Source organism: Carassius auratus, chromosome 32 (genome assembly GCF_003368295.1).
Source record: "Carassius auratus strain Wakin chromosome 32, ASM336829v1, whole genome shotgun sequence".
Classification (NCBI taxonomy): domain Eukaryota; kingdom Metazoa; phylum Chordata; class Actinopteri; order Cypriniformes; family Cyprinidae; genus Carassius; species Carassius auratus.
In genome coordinates this window covers 3,000,921-3,028,411 of record NC_039274.1, presented here as the reverse complement: position 1 = coordinate 3,028,411, position 27,491 = coordinate 3,000,921, and the positions used below count along the sequence as shown (strand labels likewise).

At 37.1% G+C, this 27,491-nt stretch overlaps 2 protein-coding genes and 1 pseudogene across 4 annotated transcripts; 1 reads left to right on the top strand and 2 right to left on the bottom strand.

Annotated features, from left to right (window-relative positions):
• Positions 1-142: 142 nt before the first annotated feature.
• LOC113051335 (excitatory amino acid transporter 2) lies at positions 143-9,678 on the bottom strand. 3 transcript variants are annotated; one of them, XM_026214980.1, is made up of 12 exons: positions 9,341-9,678; positions 7,744-7,883; positions 7,445-7,597; positions 6,674-6,924; positions 6,397-6,532; positions 6,181-6,307; positions 5,284-5,517; positions 4,914-5,108; positions 3,551-3,685; positions 3,090-3,309; positions 2,317-2,370; positions 143-2,156 (listed from the first exon to the last, which is right to left on the bottom strand). In XM_026214980.1, exons 2-11 carry the CDS (start codon positions 7,871-7,873, stop codon positions 2,353-2,355), a joined length of 1,599 nt encoding a protein of 532 aa, XP_026070765.1. In that variant the 5' UTR covers positions 7,874-7,883; positions 9,341-9,678; the 3' UTR covers positions 143-2,156; positions 2,317-2,352. The 3 variants fall into 3 exon arrangements, with proteins under 3 accessions (XP_026070765.1, XP_026070764.1, XP_026070763.1); XM_026214979.1 differs by having other exon boundaries at positions 143-2,370; XM_026214978.1 differs by lacking the exon at positions 2,317-2,370.
• Positions 9,679-14,503: 4,825 nt separating this feature from the next.
• On the bottom strand, positions 14,504-15,509 carry LOC113052370 (inactive serine protease PAMR1-like; annotated as a pseudogene).
• A 9,320-nt stretch (positions 15,510-24,829) lies between these two features.
• Positions 24,830-26,724, top strand: LOC113051340 (four-jointed box protein 1-like). The gene has a single exon (XM_026214992.1). The coding sequence runs from the start codon at positions 25,175-25,177 to the stop codon at positions 26,339-26,341; it is 1,167 nt and encodes a 388-aa protein (XP_026070777.1). The 5' UTR covers positions 24,830-25,174; the 3' UTR covers positions 26,342-26,724.
• The last annotated feature ends 767 nt before the right edge of the window (positions 26,725-27,491 follow it).

The window sequence follows — 27,491 nt, the reverse complement described above, 5'->3', positions numbered from 1 at the left end:
TTTAATTAATTAGTTCAGTTATAGAAGCTGAATGTAAAAAATAATGAGTGAGTTGTGAAATCATAAATACAATTTACCTTTCTACATTAAATTGATTTAATGTCTGAAAGAAAGACAGAAAAAGAAACGCCACTGAGACAAGAAGCATTGACTTTATTTACATTTTCTCACAGGTGTTTCATAGAAAAATAGAGGAAAAAGACAAATTTGAAAAGTGGATGCAAAATCAAGTTTGGTAGACGAGTAATACAATATCTTTGAAACCAAACATGGCTGAAATAATTTAAAAAAAGCAGGATGATCATACAATACGTGTTAACACAAATCACTGTACCTTTACATATTTGTCAGGCCCTGCCTGAACAGATATTCCAACAGTGCACACTTTTACATTATAGATACTGTATCTAGGCTGTATCTATTTCCATAAGATACATACTAGAGATTTCTGCACTCTACAAGGCTGTTAAATCTGTAACAAGCCTAGTTTAAAATAATTAGTAATTTGACTTTTTCCCCTAGTGCCATTATTCCTTAGAATGTATAACAATACACAATATTTGAGATACAATATCATCATGAATTATAACAGTGAAAAATACGCTTACATTAATATACATACATTTGATCTCATCAATCAATGTTTCAAAGCCACAGTTCACAGCAAGTTCCCTGTGACTTGTACTGTATTATAGCATTAACTACTTAAGACAACCTGTTACATTCTAATCTACCTAGTAAAATATGGAATTAAATACATGGATTGCCATTGTTTTATAAAACAATGTGCAAAAAGAAATGAAATTCTACATTTTGAATTTGCATGAGATATATATCTAAAATAGAACCACATACATATGTGTATTTATTTGTATACAGAAAGTGCAAGGAGGCACTTTAATGAGAACATTTGAAGATTCTGGTACAAAAGAGAATCTGCTGAATATGCTGAATGCTCGTGTTGCTATGAAAGTAATAACAGACTACCAAATAAATGGTGCAAATGTAATGATAGATCTCAGTCCGGTCATCTCTTTTCTGTTAAATGCTAACAACCTGAGCACCAAATAACTTGAGGGCCTCTCTTAACAGCGAGAATATAGAATCCATTCAACTGGACATAATATCTGTGTATCCAAGAAGGCTCCTCAGAGATTTAAACATTGTTACTGGTCTAAGATCCAAGAAAACGGGATTGCATTTAATATTAATGTCGTAAAGTCTTCTGTCTGCAGCTTGCAGTTGAAATCTTCAAGGCAAGATTGTAACTTAGCAAATAAACACACAAATAAATCAACAACTTAACAAAGCACACAGATACATACAAAACCTAAACACATGCAAGTCCCTTCCCTCAAACATAAACACGCATGGAGACTTATTATTAAGTCTGAATGAATACTATTCAGTCCACTATGCCGGATTTTAAACCCAACAGTCCTTGCAGATGACGTCAATTGACTCAATGTCATACTTCATGTCTGATTGCTCTGTAATTGCTGACGTGGCATTTACGTCGGGCAGCGTCTAAAAATAAGTGGCAGCATTTGGAGGCAAACCACTATTTCAGAACCTCTAAGTACACTGGTAAGCTCTTATAAGAGGCTGATCGGGAGTGCTGCCACCAAGGGTTAATCCACCTAAGCTGCGCCAGTCAAAGGTATCTTCAGCAAACAAGCTGCACTTCTCTCCTCCTGCCACTATAGCGCTCTAGGGTCAATCTGGGGCTGGACAAACCAATGCGATCCTTCTATGCAGAAGCCTTAAGGCAGCAGGTTTCAGAACAATCGTCAAACCCAAGGCCTAGAATTCTAACTACCGTAATCCTTGAGTATAAATAATAACAACTCAAAATGTAGCCTGTTCTCTATCGCAAATGAACTACCCGCTACTTTAAGCTACGCTATCTTCCCTTTGTGTATCAAATGTACTGAGATTGTCATACAAAAGTCAATGCTGGTGCATATGAAATGTTCTGTGGTAACTTCGGACTGTTTATATGTACAAAATTAGCATTTGGTTTTCACCAGAAAGGATAAGCTTGCGGGACTCAGGATAAGGCGGAGCTGGATCTGTGTGCTGTGTTACTCGCGTATCCATGGTTCCTCCTCAACAAGTGAGAAGTCCGCAGGGGAGCCATTTGAGGCCAAGGTTACCTGAAAGCAATTATCAGGAACAACTAACTGTTGGACCAAGGCACAGTCAAAATGCATTAACCGGTGCTTACTAAACTGTTTATGGTTTGGAGCAGAGAATCCAAGTAGTTTGATATTTTAACAGCACAATTTATATCCAAATTCACAGAAATGTACCCACCACAAGACAGAAAATAATTAGCTGCAGCAGGATTCCTTACAGAATGCTGAAAGACTGAATACAGATGGAGAAAATCATTTGAATTATTATATTTTATAAATATATACTTTGTATTTATTCATTTATTTTTACTAATTACAGTGAATCTCTGCCCAAAGCTAATCTTCTAAAGGGTTTGTGAAATAGTGCCACGCGTGCTACCACACAGACCTATGCATTTGTGAAACACAGGGTCAAAAAGAGGCATAAAATTCACCAAAAAAGAAAGAAAACAACTGCAGTTTTGGAAAACAATCACTTTTCTGTCAAGCTTAAAAACTCTGAGCTTGAAAGAAATGAAATAGCAGCCTTTGTTGTCTCAAAATGTAGATGGTAAAAATGATATGTGCATTAACACACTGCTTTGTTTCACTTTTTTTTTTTTTTTTTTTGGGTTGAGAACAGCCAAAGGCATCTTGGCATTAGTACTATACAGACATTTGAAGGATTTACTGTTCACATGTATATAGTTGCCAAACTGATGATATGCAGATTGATATGAATAAACAAAGTTTGTACAAAAACTGCTATTTCACCAAGTACCAGAACAAATAAATAAACCATATTTATTTATTCCTTCATTCTGTTTAATGTATTATGCATTCACGTCAGGAATGACCAAAAAATACAAAAGTGTAAAAAAAAAAAAAAAACACAAGTGGTACATACAATATTGGGGAAAGAAATGAAAGCAGCTACATACAGGTTTCTATGTCAGTGAGAGTAAAATGTACCTTGCAGTCATCTATTTGGACCGGCTGATAGGAGTTGTGAGATGAATATACACCGTGGTTAGTGTTATTCTCAAAAAAGGATTGTGTCTTGGTCATCTCAAAGTCATCTGGTCTTATCTGCTGTGCATCGAACAGGTCAAGCTCATCCTTGGAGAGGTGGTACACGATTCCCGCCCCGTACGAGTCACCAACAACATTGACTGATGTTCGGAAACGATCACTGTTTGATAACGCAGAAGGAAACAAAGAAAGGAGCCACATCTCTCAGTACTAAAAGACTCCAAATGCCATTAGGGCTTGTACTAACATGCAAAGCAAATGCCTAAACATGCCTTGAGATTGGCTTTAACAAAAAATCTTAATCTGGAGATCATTTGTATATCATATATAGATCATATAATATAGATTGTGTCCTTTTTTCAATGATAGAGCAGAAAGAGAGAGAGCTTGGTTTAACTTACAGCAGCCAGTCGACTGCTACCAGTAAACTGATGTCTTGAGTCGGTAGACCCACAGCAGTCAAGATCAGAAGCATCGTCACCAGGCCAGCACTGGGGATACTAGCTGCTCCTACGCTAGCGAGAGTCGCCGTCAGGCTACAAACAAAACAGAAATATTTCATTTGATAAGATTGTTTGTTTGATAACTGCAAACTTTAATACATCACATGACTCTCATTCTCACTTGGAAAATGGTATCATGTGATTCTATCAATAGTTTGTTTCAACAAGTATACTGTGTTTTCTGTAGAACTGAGAATGACAGCTTACAAAGAATCTCCATGCAGCTATTGTTCATACAGTTCTCACACTGAACATATGAAGCTAGAAATAATTTGTTTCCTATAGTAGGGTGACCATACGAGCCATTTTCCCAAGACGCGCCCTTGCCAGGATTTCTATAATGCCTAAAACATCCAAAGTAGTTTGACCAATAACATGCAGGTATTGTGCATAATTGACCAATCGTGGCATATGAGAAGGTGAGATCTACAGAGAACGATCAAAGCAATACAAATACATGTACATGTCAGGTGTGTTTGTTTGTCCGTTCGTTCGTTCAACTTGAAGCGTACCGATCACTGTATGACACCAAAGTACCAAGAGAGTGATGCGAATGCACAAGGAGCCGTGTGCTCTACTCTCTGTAGCTCTTATGAATGTCATACAATGATCAATCTGCAAAGTGCAAACAGCCAAAACCTTCATATTTTAGGCAATATAGAAATCCTGGCAAGGATGCGTCCTGGGAAAATGGCTCGTATGGTCACCCTATCCTGTAGTCTTCCGAAACAATATGATAGTTTTATAAGAAAAACAGACTGAAAGTTCATTGTTCATTTACTAATAACCATACCCGCTAATGAGTTGCTAGCGGCTGCTACCTGATACAATGAGACAAAGAGTTGAACTTGAAAAGTAGAGCAGTCAAATTCATTAAAAAATAACACTATTTTGAGCTGATTCTTTTCAATGAACCGGTTAATAGAATTCACAAATCAGATTGTACTATTCTTTTCTGACTCAATGATCCAGATGTACCCAGGAATATTTTGAGGAATAGAGAGCACAGTTCATATTGGACTACGTTTCTGGTGCTTTTTTGAAGACATGATTACTATGTCACTGTATGGCAAAAACTCTGTTTAATGGAAAATAAAATAACATTAAATAAGTTTGGAATGATGTGAGGACAAATAATTACTGAAGTTTAATTTTATATAGCAACCAGGCAGCCATCTGCAGTGGCTCAGAAGGTACATGCCATTAGAAAAGCATTTTTTATAAAGTATGTTTATTTCTGCTTCCAGACATTTGGTCTTACCTGACTGTCACAATCTGACCAGGATCAAGTTCTATTCCATTCATCTGGGCGATAAAGATGGCCGCTACAGCCTCATAAAGTGCTGTACCATCCATGTTGATTGTGGCTCCAACAGGTAATACAAAACGAGTCACTCTCTTGTCAATGCCCAGATTCTCCTCCAGACAGCGAAAAGTAACAGGTAATGTCCCAGCACTGGAAAAAACGCATATCAAGATTTCAGAACAGATTTTTTCATTATTTATAACTCAACATCCAAACATGCCAAATTAATTAATAATTCCCTTCCATTTATTTAACTCAATATGTGTCCAAATTCTCAAAGGTTTACAAAAAACAAGACATAGTTATAGAAAATGTTGTTATTAACCTTGAAGCTGTTCCTAAGGCGGTGACCCACGCCTGGAAAACTCCCATGAAGAACGTGAATGGGTTTTTCCGAACAATAACAAAATATATTAAGGGAAGGAATATGCCTCCGTGAATAATAAGCCCAATGATGACAGTGAGCATGTACATTCCCAGCTGCCTGGCCACCATTTCCAAATCGTTAATGGAAATGATCTTGCCACAGATCAAACACGCAATGCCGAAGGGGGAATACCTGTTACAGGACAGAGATGTGCAGCGAAGTCAACTAACAGGTTAATCAGACACTTCAACACAGTTACAGACAGTTAAACTGTTAAAAGTCACTATCATTACACTACTTTTAAAAAGAACGGGTTCTGTAAGAATTAAAATAAAACTTTTAGTATTTAGTTAATTATAATATTTGTACTCTCCAAGGACACATTAAATTAAATAGCAGAGCTAAACAAAAGTGCCAATACATTTATAAAGTTCCCAAAATTCTATTTATATTTCTATTTTCTTCTTTTTACATAATTATCAGAAAGGGTTTTTTGTTTGTTTGTTTGTTTGTTTGTTTTTTGTTTTAGCACCAATTGGCTAAAGGATAACGTGATACTGAACTGGAGTGATGGCTGTTGAAAATACAGCTTCGTCATCACAGGTATACAATATACATTAAAATATAAAACTAAAATTGTAGTAACATTTTAGAATATTCACATTTTTACTGTGTTTTTGACCAACTAAATGCAACCTTAGTGAACATAGGTTAAAAATACTTTCTTATCGACCCCAAAACTTTGAATGGTAGTATAAACACTTCATATCTGTATAACAAACAGATTCCTAATGTTGGGAATGGAAATCATGTAAACTTTACTCATCTACGTCGTTAACAATCATAAAAGCTGACCACATGATCATGCCGACAAGCCTCATAACGATCTCGTTGAGAACGTTGAAGAACTCAAGCATCAGCTTGGCCTTTTCTCCCATCTTTCCCATGCAAATCCCAAATGCCACAAAGAACCCAATGAGACCTACAGAGACACACATTGCCACCATGTTAATTTGAAGTACATAAATGACACATTCATGCATATACTGTGTGATCAGAGCCATTTATTACCTAAAACATTCATGCCACTCTTGAATTGAAGAGACTTCTTAATCACATATTTTGCTGCGCTCTTGGTTGCATTTCGTCCAAACCGGTTTAGATGTGGAGGAGGACTTACTTCGACCTTGTTACTAACAGTCTGGATCTACATAAAGGGATAGAAGAACTGTTAGTGAAATATTAACGAAAGACTAATCAAAATTAACAGACGAAAGATCAACAGAAATGGCTGAGATTAAATGGATGAAATTATATGAACTCAAAAGCACATTCGACACCCACACACCTGCTGAAAACAAGCCTGAACAAGATTTTCTGGAAACAGATTTCTGATGAGATCAAAGAAGGCATCTAAACTGGACACTTCGTCATTCTTTTTCCCCTCACCGAGGTTTGCCTTCAGTTTGGGGTTACCGGGGTGGATGAGGAGCACCAAGATGACCCCCAGCACAGCTGCAATGATGGTGGTAGACATGTAATACACCATGGCCCTTGTGCCTAGACGACCACTCGACTTGGCATCCAACCCTGCTAAACCTAAAAAAATTAAAAGCAGTATGGCATTTAAACTACATTAAATATTACTACATAAATATTACTTCACAAGGCACAATTACTCTTTATTTTTTTAAACCACTAAAGCATTGTACACTAAAAAATTACACACAATATGAAAAGTTTTTTTTAACATGTTTAAACCTGTTCTGTTCATGAGCTGCTGAAACTGATCCACCCTAAAATGTGAAAGGCGTGCCTCCCCCCCCCCACTGGATTACAAAGAAAGGTCAAAAGGACAAACAATGGCTTAATCATTAAAAAAAAATTACTATTTCTTTAGTTATTCCTTGGTTAAGATATAAAAGCTATAACACTGGTTATAACTTGAACTCTGATTTCATTGCAGGCATTATTTCTACAGCTGTTTTTGTTCTTTCCTATTTTTTTTTCTCTTGTATCGTTGATGGTTTAACATCATACACATAGAATAAGATAAAAATGGGTATTGTTTTGTGTTGATGGCATTGCTGGAGGTGTTTAGAGAAGCATATATGAGTACCTGTGATCAAACTTGAGATGATCAGAGGCAAAATCACCATTTTTAACATCCTCATGAGAATGTCACCCGGGAAGGCGATGACCATAATGACATCAGCGGGGAGTGGGGATGCATACCGCAGTAGAATACCAGCTACTGAACCAACGATCACACCTAAAATAGAGACAGGGAATCACAATGAACAGTGAACATTCAAAAAATAATATTTTACCGTAAGCAGTAACAAGTGTTCTTTCATTAGCAAATTGACACCTAGGCGCTACATTCACCTAAAGTGCAAAAATGCTAGAGTAACTTGCCAAGAACTGTGAGCACGAGTATGAGATTCTTGGTGATTTTGTCACAGAAGCCTCCACACATGGACTCTTCAGGCAGTGGAGGAGGGTCCAGATGATTCTCGTGCATTCTGATTTCCACTTGCTTCTGCATTTTGTTGGCACTGGTGGACAAAAGAAGTGGAGCATACAGTAAAGTATGTCAATATAAATTATCTAATCAAGAAACAATAGCAAACAGCACTAGCTATGTTTGTTAGTTCATGTCCTTCTGAAAATTACCACTTTACACAAAATTAATTCATGCTAGAAATATAAATTGTTGTTGGGTTCAGTATGTGTGACCAAGATATGTTTGTGTATGACATGTTGCAATTCCAATGACACTGAATGACAATGCTGTGCAATTCTTGAGTTTACATCTAACATTTTTATCTGCACATACAGATGCAATCAAGGTATGTGAACCATAGAGTGGAATGCAAATATACATTTCAAACCAAACTAAACATGCAAAAAGATGCGTGTTTGAGCTTTTGAGTACATGTCCATGTACTGTATATCTGATATAAAACAGTAACCACAACAGTAACCACAATGTTTAACTTTAATATGCCTGCCATTGTTTCTTTACTTTAATCTACCAGCTGGATAATTAATACAAGCTGCCATGTCTTGTCACATGGCACGAGAGTTTAGCTTTACCGTGGTCTGGATTAAAAGGTTCTTAAAAGTCAACCCCGATCAACAGAGATAACCTTGTTTGGTTACATAACCTGAAGTCTTGCAGTCATTGGGCACATCCATGCAACAGTATGTTTTATTATGTCTAGATAAGTTTCGATTAAGTTGTATGTTTTTCTTGCAGGAGACATCTTAGAGGCCTACATATACCAATCTCATAAGAAGGCTTTTTTGGTTTTGGTTTTTTGGACCACCACTATTCAACAATCATTAACTGCATGGAAAATGAAAGGAAATGCAGATGAAATATATTACTAACACATGCAACAAAAACATCTACCAAGAAAATACTCAAAAGAACAGATAATAGATGCTTTAGTGCTTGAGTACAATGTGACCTATCAGAGTAGCTGGACTCGGGCTCATCTGAACAAGATTAAAAAAGCTGAATGATGCCAATGATGCAAACAGCTCCAGCCCTAATGAGATAAAAGCCTGCTAACTGGTTAATTTTAGCCACTGAGCGCAGCAGTAATTGTGTTGCACAACAGTTGAGAGTATGTAGGAAAAGTCAAGGTGCACATGAGTGTTTTGGTTTCAAATGGTAAATAATAGCATTTGACTGGTTTAAATAATGCAGAACAAGTCCAAAAGATTGAATATGTGATTATTCATTCTGATAATAGCACACACATTTATAGCTAAGGTTGTATTTTTGTCCTTTTATGTAAAAACAGCTCAATCCAGTCTCATTAGTGTTTACATTAGCTCCATCTCACTGACATGAAGTCTGAGATGTGAGCAGCAACAGTTTGTCTGCAGGTTATTTAAAGATTATTAAATCTTAAAAGATGCATAAATCTTTGAATGTTCATCAGGTTAAAGCTATTAAAAAATTGCTAAATGTACTTGGCTTTTTTTTTTTCATCCGTCTTACCTGTTGTGGTGCAGTCACTGAAAAGGAAGAGCTTCACAGCAGTTTTCTAGAAAGCCATGGGCTATAGAAATGACTCTGAATGAAACGCTGTCAATCTACAGTTTATCCATCAGGAAATCCTGTCCAGGTCATTAAAAATGTCAGTCAAAACTCCAAGCACTAGGTGGAAAGAAATATAATAAGTGACTGCTCTGATGCAATCTGCAACACTTCCTCTCCAGATTAATCAAATTGACGGATAGGAGATTCCATGCACAATCTTCTGTCTTTGAATTGATCTTATCCCACCATTAGTATTAGAGAAATGGGCGAAAGAGGTGCTGCTAAGGACTCCGCGGGGCAACACAGAGGAGGAGTCTAGCATCCAGATTATGTGTAAGTAGCAGCTAATATGCTTGAGACTCCTCGTCCTCTCACTCTCATTCTTTCACCCCCTCCATCTCACTCCCCAGTTCTGATCTTCTCTAATGAGCTCTGAAATGAATGAACGGAATCAAAGAGTTATACATGGCAGAAAAGCAGATTCAGGCAAGCTGTCCGACAATAACTTTCATGGAAAAAAGGGTTAAAAATGATGTGAACGAGTCCCTAATAACTCTAATAATAGACCAACATAATTAGCTGTACTGAATATGTGATTATTGCATACTGTATATGAGCAGTGCAAATGCACATTCTAAATTTATCCAGGCTACTTGGTTCTTTCCATGGAGACATCATGGCCTACACGTTGTTTTGTTAAAGGAAACAATCTTGACCTGTGATGACCGTTCAGTTGCATGTAGATTCTGGCCCACGGCTTCTCATCAACTCTAAGCACAGACGCTAACAGATCAAACAATTAGTAGTGCATGAGAACAGTGGCCTTCTCTGAGAGCCTCTTTTAATGACATATAAACCCAAACTTCTGCATGCTTATAAATATTCTTCAAATAAATATTCAGTGTACACTGTAAAAAAAAAAAAAAACATTGTAATTTCACCCAGAAAATACTGTTACCAAACGGAATAAGTTATTCATTATGTAACTTTCTATTTACCAACGATGCTACACTGTAAAGAGTAAAACAAGGATTATTGGAGTACGTTTTAAAGAAAATATAATTTTCTACTTTCTACTTCAAAATTTCACATTTAATCCAGCATGTTACTTGTCTTTTTTTAGTTATTATTTATTAAATTTACTAGCAATTTCTAAGTAAAATATGTTTCTATTCAAAAGAAATTTCAGTGTGTTATGAATGTCAGTATATGTACATTGGTTTTAGTAGCAGCGTGGCCTTGCTAATTCAGCAGAAAAGGACTGGTATATTAACCAGTTTTATGTATTTATTGTTTGTTTGTTTGTAAATTAACCTGTAATATTAGTTATTTCGTTTATTTTGCAAACGTTTAAAATTTTCTGTATTTTTACAGAATTATTCTAGAATATATTATTTTAAAAAATACCATATTTTATTACAGTGTATAAAAAAGACTAAATAATGACTAAATACATTTGACATTAAAAGTTTGTTCTTTAAAACTTAATCCGTCTGTAGTGAGTCTACAAGTCCCACCAGAGTATGAAACACTCGTTTTGTGCAAGTGGAGAAGGTGGACTGATGCCACATGCAAGGAATGTGCACAGACACATGGTCTCACATCTGCTGTCTGCCCCCCACCTGTGCTACACCACGCTGAATGCTGTCCAGCACACTCTTCAAGCTCATCCACCTGACTCCAGTCTCCATGCTTAGCAGACAGGTGTCTATAATTAACTAATCTGTTCCAAACCTCTCTAATCCCTCATAGATAGACATGGTTCACACACACACATATTCTCATGTGAAAGTACTGCATGTACACAGAGTGTTAATTTTAAAACCTCACGTGCATGTATTCTGTTATACAAGTTCGTTCCTATACATATTTGCATTGGAAACCTAAGGCTTTAAAATGACCTTGATTTTGTGGTCTGGTGTTGATGTGCAATAACATGCATCTCTACAAATCTGAACTTGATATTGTACATGATTAACAAATAATCTTTTGTCTAAATCAGATTTTCCCTGAATATGTTATGGCACACGATGCAAAGCACTGCTCATTAGGAAAGGTTAACTACAATTACTACAGTTCTCAAGGGTCATGCAGCTTGATTAAGTAACACCAGCATGTGCTGCATCACATGTGTGATGTCTGCATGTGCATCAGATGTGTGATGCAGATATTTGACCTAAGGTACATCAAAACATGCACAATCCACCTAAAAAGGAAAATGTATTTATATGCAACTTTGTAATGAATGATTACTTGTATTAATAAAAAAAAAAAAACAACAACACTTGAATTAATTACATTTTGGTTAAAAAGGGTAACTGTTAGACATGTTCCATGTTCCATCTGCTAGTAATAACAGTAAATTGTGAATATTTCGATGCAACTGACTCTAACCAAACCCTATTCCTAACCCTATAAGCATGTTACACTACAACAAAGCACCTTAAAATAAAGTGTAACTCCGAAAAATGATGATTCGAGAAACTGATTCAGGTGATACAATCTCCAGTTACATAGGTCATTTAGACTCGAGTGCAGACTTTTCTCATTCAGCGGTTTCAGAGGTGAAATAATGGAGGATCAAGTAAGGAAAATTGACAGGTCTGTACCAGCCTTGACAGCATCACTGAGGTCAGTGGTCTGTGTTGCTTATAAATCATGCATCACTGAGAATAAATGAGTACATTTCAAGATAAATTCACCATAATGAAACATGATATGTTACAAGAAACCTAAAGCTGAACCAGTGCTACAAGTTGTGTGCAGACGTAGATGACATTGGGCTGGGAAGAGATATGTTATTGTTGTATGTTATTTTTGTACAATTGAAAGAGGCATTTCTATGACTAAAACTAAAAGATTACATTAACTATATTGTCACAATGTGAGTGCGACTATTTCGAGTCAAAATGAAATGGAAGTAGCTGTGCACAGATCTTTTCATCCATATTGTGGTGTACATCCAAGTGAAACAGATTTTAAGATGTGGCCCTTGCACTCAACCATGAATTCAAGCTTGAAGTCGGGATTTACACAAACTGAATTATTGGAGAAGTTCAGTGTTCAACACCAGTGAGAAAACTGTTTTCACCAGAAGATCATGTGTTTTTTTTTTTTTTTTTTTTTTTTTTTTTATGAAACATACACATGGATGAATCATTCACAATAAAATGTGTAATATGCATTTAAAAATATTCATGCTAACTTTAAGTATACTTCAACAAGCTAAAAAGTGATTAAAACTGGTTGAATAATTGATTAAATAAATCATTTATTAAAATTGACTACAAAAAAGTAGAAATGGTTACTAAAATTACTGTGCATTTAAAGTAAATATTACCATTTAATATTTGTTGGGAAAAGTTCACATCTGTATTATTTGTTAACTACCCACAGTTGGATAAGTTTTGAGTATTGCCTCTACACTCTACACAAAAGCTGTCACTGGGGCAGGACCCTTGGGATAGATACTAATATGTACCTTTTTGGTGCCAAAATGCAGCCTTTAAAAAGGGTACAATGGTGTACCTTTTGAAAAGGTACCACCCCAGTGAGCTTTTGTACCTTTTTTGTGTAATAGTGCATTATGCACACATTGTTCACTGTAAATAACTTTATTGTTATTCATTTTAAACTTTGATCATTTTTTTTAAATAATCTTACCTTGAGATCATACTTTTCTACTTGATTTCTGCATCTTTCAGCTTAAAAACTTTCTGCAGGATTTAAGTGCAACCACTCCACAACCACCCACAATGCAATAGTTTGACATGCTATGCTTAGTCAGCGTAAATAAATTCTGCAATGTTTGTCATTACTGACACGCTTTTCACAATTCTCACTAAATGCATTTAACGACTGTTTGCGAAGTATGAGTCAACTGAGTACATAAATGAAGCATGTTTACAAAGAAGTAAGACTTTAAAGCTGAATCTTTGGATAAAGCAATATTTCACTCTTATTGTTCCTCAGATTATCCTGCAAAAAAGTTAAACAGACAAACCTAGAAACCATGGACATAAACATATACAGCTCTGCCTAGACTTGCCAAACTTCAAGAAACTTACTGGATCCCTTTTCACTATTAACATTCAACAGATTGTCTGCATTCATAACAAACACACAAAGGGGTGTCGCAAACTGGCGCGGGGTCCAGTGTGAGGTGGGTGTGAGGCGCCCCTCGGTCCATTCGTGTTCCACTGGGTGGGGGGAAGGTTATGGGGTTGGTCCTTCTGTCTGCAACAGTTGCAATTCCCTAAGGACAGACAGTGCATCCTATAAACCACCCACCCACACACACACACAAACACATGCACAAGTAGATACATGCACAATCAAAAGGTCAGGATCCTACCCTGCAGATTATAGGTAACAGATTAGTTTCTACACCCTCTATTTTCAGACACACACCATCGCAGAAGAGTGTGGAAAACAGAGAACAGCCCCCAGGGAATTTCTGTCATCCTAAACAGTGCATTTTGAATTGCTGAGAGATTACTCTGTTATTTTGTATGTATAGTACATATACATAAAAAAATATACATGTATATCATTTTATATTTATTTATTATTATACGTTTTAGATTATGTTTATGATGCATGAATATTAGAATGATTTCTGAAGGATCATGTGACACTGAAAATTGGAGTTATGGGTGCTAAAAAAAATTCAGCTTTGCCATCACAGGAATAAATTAAATTCAAAAATATATTAAATTAGAAAGCAATTATTTTAAATAGTAATAATATTTCACAACATAACTTTTTTGATCAAACACATTTAGCCATAAGAGAAAAACAAACAAACAAACAAAAATCGTACTGACTTTTGAATGGTAGTGCATGTACACTGTACATTTTGATAGATTTGAGAAAGCTCTACATTAAATTCTTACAGCATCAGTGCTCAGCACTAGCTACTGTAGGTTGCAGGTTTGATCCGTGAATGAGTCATGAGATATCCATGAGATATCACCAGTGTGTCCTTATGAGGGCACTTAACCTCAGGATACCTAAGGGGGCCGTCCTTGTAAGTGTACTGTAATCTTTGGGTGAAGCAGAATAGATGACAACAAGGAACATTTGTATCAAAAATATAAATACAACACTGGGTTTCTCAAATTTGCATTTATTTAAAAGCCATTTGAATAATAAATACACTGTTCCAGTTTTAGTTGTCAAGGGCTGCACTAAAGGCAAGTGTAAATACATATTGATTGTGTAGAAAGTATGAGCAAATTGGATTGTGAAACATCCTAAAGAAAGAGCAAAGACAAGCTAAGGCCTGCAAACCCAGTGACTGAATTCACATGGAACGCTTGCTCTTCATTTTACCATGCAAAAACATATCCTCATACACACGCAAGGCCATGAAGGAGTTGTGAAATCCCAAGTTTCACACTTTCTCTTATTGATGAACTTTTGATTTTTGACTTCTCTAATGTGATTTTTGCCAAACTATTTCTGTCAAATGAATGTGAAAATGCAAAAAACAAATGTGACTTGTATCATCTTCATTTTTTTGGGATATGGAAAATGCTACACAACAGATCACGCTATAATATATGATCTCTCTATGTAATGTTCTTTTCGATCCAGTTTTTAAAGTTGACTTCCAGTGTGTACAAATCTGGATTATAGCCCTGCGGATCATGTCCGAAGCTCACTAGCCCCAGCAGTTCCCAAGCATAATGAGAATCAGTGTCCTCCTGCCCTAAAGTGTGCTGGGAGTCAGCAAAGGATGAAATTAAGATCCCTCCGGTTTCAGAAGAGCATATCCTGGATGGGCTGAGTGGATGTTGCTGTCCACATAGCATATTGTCAGTCATACTGATCGGTACACCTGTTTGCTGAATTGCCCTTCACACTTCACCACATCGGCTAATTCAATCAGTCTGGTCCGGGCTGCTTCTGAGTCTGTGTGTGCCCTGTGCTGGCCTGCTACACGCCAGCCAGTGAGGAAGTCCTGCTTTGTAGTGACCTCTCCTCCCTGCCAATATGGCAGGCACACAGGGGACACACACTCACTGATTCGAGCTTTGTCCACCAGCTTCAGCATGGCCAGGTCAGAGTCTAAAGCCACGGTCACACTGCACTTTTTGCTCCACTGACTTCCACGAATTCCAATTTACCGCATACTGGAAGAGAGTGAGTACCTGTTGTGTGGGTGAGTGAGTTCTGGCACAAATTTCCAATTTAATCAAATTATTAGTGAGTGGAAGCTTTGGAAAAATAAAATGAGTGTTATCGATTATTGGATTAATAATGTAATTTTGCTTTGTTAGCCTACATCTGTCAGGTTATTAGAATATTTGCAAATAGGGAAACCGGTTCAACAATTTGCTGTAAATGTAAAATATATATATTTGTAAATAGGAAAACAGAATACTTAACATGCTGTAAATGTGTTAGTGCTTCCCCCACCTGGTGTACAGGAGAAATGACGTCCACTTCACTTGCTTGTCTTTAGGCATGACTGGCGAGCACTACCTGAATGATTGTGAAACATGGTGGAAAGTTGGTGGCAAATCTCCCCAAAACAGGAAACGCTTTCTCCACTGTGTCTGCTACAGTCCCTCTCTGAATGGATGCGGAGTAGAGCTTGTGGCCTGGACTTTTCCTAGCATTAAAAAGGTAAAATGAGGATCTGACTTTACCAGTTTAAAACCACACTGTCACAAAGAAATTCAAAACGACTACCTGGAAGGAGGTTGGTATTTTAAGACCATCTGCTGCACAATTTTTAAACTTTAGATTCTCTACAAGCTGTAAAACAGTTTAGGTGTTCAAGTTCACAGTTTGTTTGCAAAAAGTATTTCCTAATTGGTTTCAAACTCGAAGTAGAGATGGCACCCCTGACACACAGAGGCCGACTGCCGCTCCAGGTCCTATTTTTATGGCATGTTCTTTTTGAGTCTCCACTGAGAATATATACATATTGTTGCAGAAATAATCATTGTTGAGATGTGGTGGAGGTGGACAGTCTTTTATGATTGCTTCTGTAATTCAACAGTAGAAAGGGTCACTAAAATTAGCAATGATCCTTGTTACTAACAAAAGTGATTTTTAGAGCATTGCTTACATTTAAAAGACTTTTATTTTTCATAAATTTTAAAATACTGAAAGGACAAAATAAAAGATGATGTTCTGTGATCTCAAGTTCAAAGAAGCCTGACTCAGGCAAACATGCACACCTGACTTTGATTGTAAGCAGTTTAGTCAAAGGGTCTTATAACCAAAAACAGTTGTCATAACTATAGGTGTCAGCATACAGGAGCACTTCCACTCCAAGTGCCATTGGGAAGGCATGCCTGCTGAGATGCTCCCTTAATATTGTATGGTTTATATCAAAGGAACTGAACCGAAGTGAAGGTGTCATCTTCCTTGCACCGCAGGAAGAGATCTCTGTGTGCAGGCTTCTTGGAAAGTTGCACAGAAAGGTGGTGCTTGTCCTTGTGAAAAGCAGTACAATATTATGACGCATTAAAAATTAAACAAAATGTTTTGCTGAGAAGTGAGGTCCATAAAATTAGAGAAAACATAAACATGTGTTCATAAAAGGAAAGGAGCTATGTGCTTCAGGATTTGAAGACCAAATAATTATGAATTAATTAATTGCTAACAAAATATACTCAAAAATAAGTAAATGAATAAATAAATAAAATGTAATAAACAAACAATAACTTTAGCTAACTACTTATTGATTTAGTACCTGAGACTTCCTGGAATGTAGCAAAAAAAAAAACAAAAAAAAAAAAAACACACAATACGGTGCATAGTTCTTGAAGTCATCAGAGACAAAACTAATATACACAGTTTCCAGAACTTCTGATTGGTGCAGGGCTTTCATCCCCACAGTATCTGCCAATCACAGGCAACGTCAGACTGTTGCCATCCCACACCTCTACATAGTCATACAGTCTCCAGGCTAATCATTGAGAGCCTGAATACAGCTTTGTAGCATTTATAGTAGACACCCGAGTTCTGTCGTTGCTCCTTTGCCAACCTGTGGTGTCCATTGACATTTGGATTGATTGGATAGCTTTACGCATGTACTGTATGCAATATAAATCCATATTATGAACTGCTAAGATTGAAATAATGCACTTGCAGGTCTTCTTAAGTTCAGAACGTCAAACACAGTTGTGTTTCCTCTTACCCTGGTGAAGGATGCAGTGCTCACACTCATCCAGAGCGTTTCGACTGCAGGATACAGCGTAGCCCACTTTCGTTCCCGGAGATGGTCACTTACATGAAATCTGCTCATACTCACAGCAGGTACGGCACATTGCATTCCACTGTGGGCTGGGACACTTATCCTCCTGCGACCTATAAACTAAATCAAGCAGACTAGAACACAAAATTCATCTAGAATTCATGTGACTGACATTAAGTGAAAGCTGCTTTTTTAAAATGAAGTGTTCACTGTGATAAGTTTAATTTGGCATGTTAGAGGAAAAGTAAATTTATCTTCCAATTCAGTCAGAGAAAGCTGATGTGATGATTTATTAGGGAATATTGAGCCAGTGAAAAATGTTAAATGTTATAATGCTGTAGACAACCAAGACAAAAAAGTTAATTTGCTGAAACTCTACTCACTTCTAGGTCATCGAAGATGTAAATGAGTTTGTTTCTTCATCTGAACAGCTTTTACATTTAGCGTTACATCACTTGCTCCCCAGATAGCATCAACTATTTAAATAATGCTAAGTCAATGTTGATGTGTCAACGCTAGCTGCATTGATTAAATGTTACAAAATGGTGTTGGTTCAGTCTCACTTTTGCAACTGCAGCATTACACTATGATTAATTCAACATCACTACTGTTGAATTAACATTGAAATGAACAAAAATAATCAGTGGTAATATTATTGAATCAACATTACACTATGATGTTGATTCTACATCACAGCTGTTAAATCAATATTAAAATTAACCAAAAAATTATAAATGTTGAGGTAAGGTTGGTTTTAAATCACTTTTGTTGAAACATTGAAAATACAATTGAAATGTCATCATAATATAACGTTGCCATCTGACGTAAGTTAATGATGAAATAACAAATATTTCTGACCATTTGAAAGTTTTGGGAAAACATTTTTAAACATAAATGACACCTTTCCAGCAGTTGGGTCAAATTATTTGATTTGACAGAACATTAATGTGCTAACAAGTATGATCCACCGGTTTAAATTTCTCAGCACAAAATAATCAAACAATATTTATAATACTGTAAAGCTTCAAAATCAAATGGAAGCACTATACTGTAGCAAGGTGGCCAATCTTTCCACCTACTTTATCTCCAGCCCTAATTTAACACACCTGAACCAGCTAATCAAGATCATTAGGATCAATGAAAGCTTCCAGTCAGGTGTGTAGGAGCTAAACTATTCAAGAAGAGGAATAAACGCCTCTATGACCATTGTGTAAGTCTCATTTTCTAAGAAACTACAGGACAAGTTTCTCTTTTTTCCCAGGAATATGTATTATTATCTGATTAAGCAGTGATCAAAGAGCAGGGCATAAGAAGCAGGATCCCATGTCAGGTGATGATCCTGTCAACTACAACTAAAGCCCCTTTCACACATATTGTAGTCTTTAAATTGCAGGTAGGGTAAATTAGAGTTAAAAGATCATGGCTGCATTCAGCCCCGACAAAAATGGTGCAAAACGTTTATTTATTTTTATTTTATTTTAAACAGAAACTGTGGTGCGTTGAACACCCAGTTCTGATGATGCAAGAGTTGCAACTATGGCAGCTGAGAAGGCCATTCTTTGTATTCTTTTTGAAGAATTTTCAGAGTCTGATGAAATCAATATAAATATTTGTTTAATACTGCAAAATACACTTGATGTTACTGTCACTGGCCTTGCTGTTCAGAATAAAAGAGAACATCCCAATCGAGTGAAGGGATTTTGGAACTATGGTTCTTAATTATTGTGATCCAACATTTACCTCGCATTTCAGGAAGACAATTCATTTCAGGTGAAGGATAATCCACTTCTTACCTCCTGTTATGATCTAGATGACTTTATTATTTTTATTGTGAGTATTATAGGCTTATCATTATTGCTGATCACTATTATTGTGCTATGATATTGGAATATTCACCATTCTATAATCAGAGGAGTATAGAAACGTTTATAAATGTGTCACTCCATAATACAATAGCAAAATATATAAATATGTATAGTATTTTTTATGTTACATTAATCAGTATTTACCACACCTTCCTAATGAAAGGATATGGACCAGAAGACATGGCAATTACTAAATGATATTTACTTAAATACTTAAAGAAGTTCAAGATCTATACTTGTGCTCTTATTATTTTAGTTATTTTTCCTTTAATGTTAATAAACGTGCAAACAAAACACTTGCTCATGAATTTATTTTGATGTTAATTACATTGTGCAAGCTGTCTCTTTAATACCGCATGGTTTATATACATGTTGCTGCTGATTGGGTTATGTTTGACACACCACCAAACAAGAGAAAACGCATCTCAAACCCTGTTTCTAGTAAACATGTCGTTCAAACCAAATACCGTAGCAAAGCGGTGCACACCTGTTTGAGCTTGAACTTGCCCCAGTTCTACTATTGAAACTGTTCTAATCAGTTGCAACATTACTAAAACTGTAACCTACCCCGCTGCTTCAGTTTTTGTGTCAGCAAGATTCCTGTCTGTGTCTTGCTGTCTTTGAGTTTACAAAAAATATTCCTAATATTAATTTTCTGATACATTTATATAACTGTTTTTCTAATTTGTGAGAATGTCCAAAGAGATTTATGCATGTCAAGCACACGCATCCAGGTTTACTAAACAATAAACAGAACTGAGCAACACAAAGACAACTTTTGAATATTTAAACAGATTTCTAATTTAAATTAAAAATGTAATTTAAATTTATGCATTTAGCAGACGCTTTTATCCACATTTATTAATTTTCAGCAAGTATGAAAAAAACAACTGGTACTTAAGGAACACTTATCTAAAGCTGACCTTTAAAACATATGTGCTTTAATGGAATGCAACCTGCAGAATAACATTAAGTGGTGTTAAAGGACTAAACATACAGTCGTATAAACATATTTTCCAGTGGCTGTGGGATTTAAATTACACACTGCATTGCAATAACAGTGTCTGTGACCGAAATGCAGTCATTACTTTTTAAAGTAAATGTTACAGTTCTTGCAAAACTCTTACCATTAGGCCGAGATGCTCCAGTGCTTAAAAACTGAAGAAGATAAAAAAAGAGAGGGAGCGGACTAGCATGGTATCCACACTTAGGGGACATCCATATCCCTGTAGTCACAGCCAGCTGGCCTGAGGGAAAGAGCATTCTTCTGCCAAGACTTCTGTTGTGTCAAATGAGCTCCTGCAACATGAGGCCAGTGATTAGAAGCCCCAGTCTCTCTGTCTTTCCTCTCCCACTCCCTCTCTCTCTTCTCTTTCTCTTACTCTCTCTCTCAATTTACAGTCTGTTGTAGTTTCACCGCTCAACTGCTGCTGTGACGTAAGAAGTTTGATATAGAGCAAGGGGAAACCTTTAACCCATTCTCCTACCCATGTCATGTTTGTATATTTGTTAGACACAGTTATTTCTAAATATTCCTCTCAATAACGTTCTGTCAACACACCAAATTGTTGTAGTTGTTGCTGTAAATGTAGTTTCCAGAGGATAATTTAACAATAATAATTTTGGTTATAATTTATGTGCTGACAAAGCACTGTTGGGAGAGTATATATATTAATATATAATGCATAGGCAACATTTCACTGGTCAAGCAGATAATAGGATGTGGAGAGGTATTATATAAATGACTGGCTCTGAGAACTCTCTTTCATTTGCTCTCTCTCTCTCTCTCTCTCTCTCTCTCTCTCTCTCTCACCCATCTGTTTCTCCATTTGCCTGCTCCATTGGGACTATTTTCTTTACATGTAGACTTTCAGCCTTCTGCTGCAACTTTCACTTTTGATGTGAGAAAAATATTTGTTTTCTCAAAGATGGGTGTTACACAGACAGCTGGTTGGTAGAACGGTTGAGCGGGATAGACTGAAGAGGGAAACATTTCCCCCGTTTGTTTTGAGTTTCCATATTCTTAACTGCTCCCAAATACACTCATTCTGTCTGAATGAAAAGAAAACCGCTTCTCTTATGACTGTGATGATTTACAAATGTGTCACAAGGAGAAACACATTATAACAGTGAAAAAATTATCCTGCTGGTAAACAACAGTTGATTTCCCCTACACTATCAATATTTATAATTAGACAGTTAGTGTATAATGATATTTGTGTTCGAAACAAGATCTCAATATCTCTGCAACTGTTTTCCGGTTTATTTTTTATTACTGCATTTTTCCACCCTTTCTACACCATACAGTATACATTTTCCGTATAAACCCTCCTTTTCATTCTCTCCAAACATTAAAATCACCACCAAAATCCATATACCACTACATCTTCGCATGTTTACGATTGTGAGCATATTGAAAGCTAATATAAGATTATGTCACCAGAATGTTTAGCAGTTTTACAACTATATGTCATATTGAAGTATAGCATCAATGAAACGACCGAACTTGTGTCCAACATCAGGCAAATAGCATATATGTATAATACATGTAATAGTTAGTTAATTTTGTTTTTTGATGGGTTGTCAGAGATGTTTTACATGCAACGCTGACATTTAATTAGTTTCAGCTGTGGAAGCTTAAATATAAACAAAATTCCACAGAAAGAACAGTGTTTAAAACATATTTTTATAGAAACATCTCTTTCCAGATTTAGAGTTACTCTTGGACAAATATTAATGAATTTTGAAGGACATTTGAACAAATTTTTGTTTTTTGTTTTTGTTTATCACAAACTTTTTAGTTTTGTTCAGGGGTAGTCACACTCTATCAATGTCTAAGCAATATTGGATTATATCCTTGCACAGCAGGGAATGATAGCAGGAGACTGTAATAACTTATTGAAACCCTAGACTTGCCTCTGGATGTTTTGAGTTAGAGTCAACTACCAAACAAGAAACAGTCAAGAACCGTTGCTGATGGTGTGTTCTACTTAGCATCTCTTGCTCAAGGGCAGTCTGAAGGGAAAAAGGGTTTCTCTATTAAATATTAATGGACATTCTGGACAAAGTTTGCTAAAATGTGCATTTCCAATGAAAAGGAACATCGAGGTTACATACACTTTGGTAATTTGACACTTTGGCACACCCTCTGATCGGCTCTGCAACATTTATTCCCTATATTTTAATGTTTATACCACCTACGTCACTATTATTTGTTGCATTCACAAAGTAAAAGATGAATGGACCATTAAATGTATTTAAATATAGCAAAATGGAAAATGGAGTGAAGTGTCTATGATGTCCCTTGTTTGTAAGAACATTTGGATAAAAGTTTTTTTTTTTTTTGATTGCCAAAATCATACAATAAACCTTATTATTCTTTTTATTTGCTTTGCTAAATTACAATGAGAATACCTGTCTAAGTGATTAATCTGATTCTTCTGATTGCTGGAGCCGGCCCAGTAGTGATTAAGCAGTCTGTAACAGACAAACAGTCTTCTTATTTATTTATTTATTTTTATTTTTTTTAGTTCTAGTTGTCAGTCAGGGGTCTTTCTTTCCTCAAAAGAACAAGCACCTGCCAGCAGAAGAGGACATTCCAGATTGGCTGCTGCACTGATCTCAATGAAATCCTTCAGCGGGCCGAAGCTGCCTCCAGATCAACCTTCCTCATTCTACTGGACTTGTCTGATGCATTTCAAGCTAATGATGTAGAGCTTATGCAACATGACAAAACCTATTTTCAAAGACCAGCTCGCAGTCTCTGTACCATTCTCCTTTCAGACAAATTGGCCAGGATGAAAGAACAACACCTGTAACCCAACCTAGCAAAGACAGGGGCCCTTGTCAACCCTTCCAGTCATAAAACATGACAACATATCAATACAGATAGGCTTAATTGGTTTTCTTAGATCCTCTAGCAACTTCAACATGTTTCAGTGCAGACTTGTTTTTTTACAGATGAACCGCTGTTAGTGTATATTCATTAAATAAATATATGTTTTTCATCTATTTCAAAAACATGTATTTTCTGCTGCAGCTGACGACTACTTGGTTATTTTTGGTTCTTTGTCATTTTGCATTATTTGATGTTTGATTCATCCTGGGTTACTTTTTAAGTCATACTCCAGGGTCCCCTTATGAGCATGTGCACTCTTCTAAAATGGTGCTTATCCCATATTCAGAATTTGTGCTATGCATTTAACCCATCCAAGAGCACAGTGCGCACACAAAGTAGTGAAAAATCACACACTGTGAACATTTTGCTGCAGCACCCAGGGGGGCAATTAGGGGTTTGCTATTATGTCACGACTACCCTATAGATTGAAAAGAATATATTTAAATGGAATATTAGATGTTAGACATATTGTACTGCATGTTATCTTGCTTATTGTGCCCAAGAGCTTAATTTAAGTCCATGTGTCTTACTGAGAGACTGTGCTTCTAACCACAGGTTGAGAACTGACGTTCCAACCACGTATGTTTTCTAAACACATTTCTGTTTAGAAATGTGATGAACTTTTTTTTTTTGACACAGAATAGTTTAACTATGTCGGTAACAAAGGAACTTGAGACCCTAGATGGCTAATGATGCTTTTTGGAAACACGCTTCATGGTCTGGCTTTGTTCCGCTATAACACCATCCCATTTTGGGGACCACCAAACTAGTATCTTGCACCCAAACCACAACATATCTCAGTCTTCTCAGCAGGTGCAAAGCTCCAAAATCAGTTTGAGTGCATTCAGGTGAAGAGTGACAGAATGGAGGCAGGGGGAGGATTAGGCACAACACCTGCAGCTTTTTCATGCTCCTGGCCAGACATTTTGGGAACATGGGATGACCAGATGTATTTTTGGCAGTGCATTCAAGTAATAAGTAACAAGTCAAAACAGAATGACGGTAGGATCTGCTCACAAATGACAAGACACCCCATAATGTTGTGATATTGCCACACCATTTCAATTTTTAAAAAATAAATATCATTGTTGAAAAAAAAAATACATTATTTAAAGGTGTATTTTTAACCGAATTGTGAATTGCCTTTTTTCCCATAGGTTTTGATCTTCAGTGCATGTGAGCATATCAGCTTAATTATATAAGTGCTGTTTTCCATGTGTAAAACTTTTTAATCAGCAAAAGTTAACGAGTGCACCCTTAACGGGGTAGTTCACCTTCAGTTGCTGGTTCCCATTAACTTGTATAGTGTTTCTTCTTCTTCTTCTTCTTCTTCTTCTTCTTTTTTTCATGCTATGCAAGTTAATGGGAGCCTGCAACGGAAGGTGAACTATCCCTTTAAGTAACAACCGGCCCGCCAACTAATCACACCATGCAACTGATACTGTAGGTCTCCAGAGACCTCATGGCTTTAACTTACTATGCGAATAAATGCTGCTGTTGATAGAGAAGTTTGTAAATATGTCAAGAACGAATAGTTTCCTGTGTCTTTACCAGAAAAGTCTAAACATCCTCGTCTAACATTTCGTCATTCGCATCCCCCCTGGAGAAATATGAAACCACATTTGTCAAGTCTCACGATCTGATTATGGTCACGTGGTTCGCGCCCATGAGACTGGAGCTATACCGAACGCTGGAACAGTTTGGGAGGAGAGGCAGGGAACAACGCATAGGAGAGGAGAATTCATAATGATTATATTTCAGCCATAGAAGACACGTGTACAAGAAGAGGTAAATGGAAAGCGAAATGGACTAAAATGCGTTTTGAAATCATGAACGCTGGCAAGATTCAATTATGCGCCTCACTTTGTATGTGGCTTGGAATAGTTACCTGGACAGGGAATATGAAGTTACATATTTGGTCTGTATTTGTCCAACAGTCCTATGAAGGAGACGTTGTGTTTTCTGTTTTAAACGAGCAGGTAAATGTGTCTAAAGGATTGCGCGATGGAAAAACTTTCAGTATTCGCTCCCCGGTCACTCGGAAAAACGCGATTGAGCACCGGGTCTTCTGGAGCGCGTGGCTGGACAGTCTCTCCACTCGTGTTTTTGGCGTGGAACACGAGAGGACGTGGAGAAAACAGGTCCGGGACGCTCGGGTGGTTGTACTGGAAGCGGGCTGTGGCAGACCCACAAACCGCCTCGCGACCTTCTCCGACGGCACGAGAGCATGCGTGCGATACGGCATCGACGCGGATCAAGTGCTGGGAGAAACGCTCTCGTATTATCTAGCCGAACTGCTTGGGATTTCCAACCTTCCGCCCTTGGCGCTTTCCAAACTGAACCTGTCCAGCGAGCAGTGGGCAAGTGTGCGAGGACACATCGAGGCGTTAGAGTGGTCGCCAAATGCCATTGTGTCTCTCACTGAGTTCATCCCAAATGTCACTGGAGTGTTTATTCCATTACATTTGCGGAAGCAGCAAGGAGGTCTGCAACTCTCTCCTGAGACGGTATCCAACATGACTGTGACATATCTGGTTGAATTAATGCAGTGGAGTGATCTAATCATATTTGATTATTTGACAGCCAACTTTGATCGAATTGTCAGTCACATTTTCAGTCTCCAATGGGACGCGCGCGTGATGGAGAGGACCACTAATAACCTTCTCAAAACAATCAATGGACATTTGCTTTTTATTGATAACGAGGCAGGGATTGTTCACGGATACCGAGTGCTTGACCTCTGGGAACGGTATCACAGACTGCTGCTGGGTTCGTCGTGTATATTTCGCAGAAGTACAGTCCGGCGCATATCTGAGATGAAGCGCTCCGGTGACAGCGCCAAGCTGCTGTGTGAACTGTACCGCGCGAGGGAACCGCTGGCGCGCGAGCTGGGCTCTCTTTCCCAAGAGCACGCGCTTACGTTGCAGAACAGGATCGATGTCGTTTACAAACATATTCAGCAGTGCACAGACATCATGTAGACCTTTGCGAGCTCAGGTGTTTCTGTTTGTATGCGCTACATGTTAGTCTAAGTCTGTTATGTCATTCCAGTGTGAATATTTTATGCAAAAATGAATAACGTGATAGAATATGGATACTAACACAAGGTTGTTATTGCTTATTCTATGGGTTGAATCATTCCAGCTCTCCTGCTGGAGGAAAGAAAACGATTTAAACGGTTTAGGATGTTTTATTTTCATGGGGGTCCGTCTGGTTAAAATAAATAAATAAATAGGCCTAAATTAATTAACAGTTGGTGGATCTTAGTCAAAATAAATACAAATAAATAAATAAAAATCAAACATGTTTTCCCTTCACTTCATTTCCTGTGTGATATGTTAGCTGTGTTAAAGGGTTAGTTCACCCAGATAGCAAATTTATGTCATTAATAACTCCCCCTCATGTTGTTTCAAACCCGTAAAACCTCAGTTTATCTTCGGAACACAGTTTAAGATATTTTAGATTTAGTCCGAGAGCTCTCAGTCCCTGCATTAAAGCTGTGTGTACGGTATACTGTCCATGTCCAGAAAGGTAAGAAAAACATACAATTTTTTGAAGCATCAAAAATACATTTTGGTCCAAAAATAGCAAAAACGACGAGTTTATTCAGCATTGTCTTCTCTTCCGTGTCTGTTGTGAGAGAGTTCAAATCAAAGCAGTCTGGATATCCGGTTCTCGAACGAATAATTCAGTTCACCAAATCGAACTGAATCGTTTTAAATGTTTCACATCTCTAACACGCATTAATCCACAAATGACTTAAGCTGTTAACTTATTTTAATGTGGCTGACACTCCCTCTGAGTTCAAACTAACCAATATCCCGGAGTAATGCATGCACTCAAACAGTACACTGACTAAACTGCTGTGAAGAGAGAACTGAAGATGAACACCGAGCCGTCAGCCCATCAGGGTAAGTTATTAATTACATAAATTTGCTATCTGGGTGAACTAACCCTTTAATAGGGGACAGCGGGGAGCATTGTAGCAAAACATTTAATGTCCTACATTTTAGATGCATCACATATTTTATGCTATTTATCTATCCCTAAACTGTGTAAATGTGTGGCAAGTGTAGAGTGCTGTTGTTACACCACCACATTACCGGGGGAAGTTGCAACGCAGAAAATCTA

What these genes read in the sequence shown, in the direction of transcription:
- LOC113051335 (XM_026214978.1), bottom strand. Translation starts at nt 7,873, where the DNA reads ATGCAGAAGCAAGTGGAAATCAGAATGCACGAGAATCATCTGGACCCT. An exon ending in TTCAGGCTTGTTTTCAGCAG is followed by an intron (nt 6,533 to 6,673) that starts GTGTGTGGGTGT and finishes CCCTTTATGTAG; the next exon opens with ATCCAGACTGTTAGTAACAA. An exon ending in GCCTTAGGAACAGCTTCAAG is followed by an intron (nt 5,109 to 5,283) that starts GTTAATAACAAC and finishes CGTTTTTTCCAG; the next exon opens with TGCTGGGACATTACCTGTTA.
- LOC113051340 (XM_026214992.1), top strand. Translation starts at nt 25,175, where the DNA reads ATGCGTTTTGAAATCATGAACGCTGGCAAGATTCAATTATGCGCCTCA.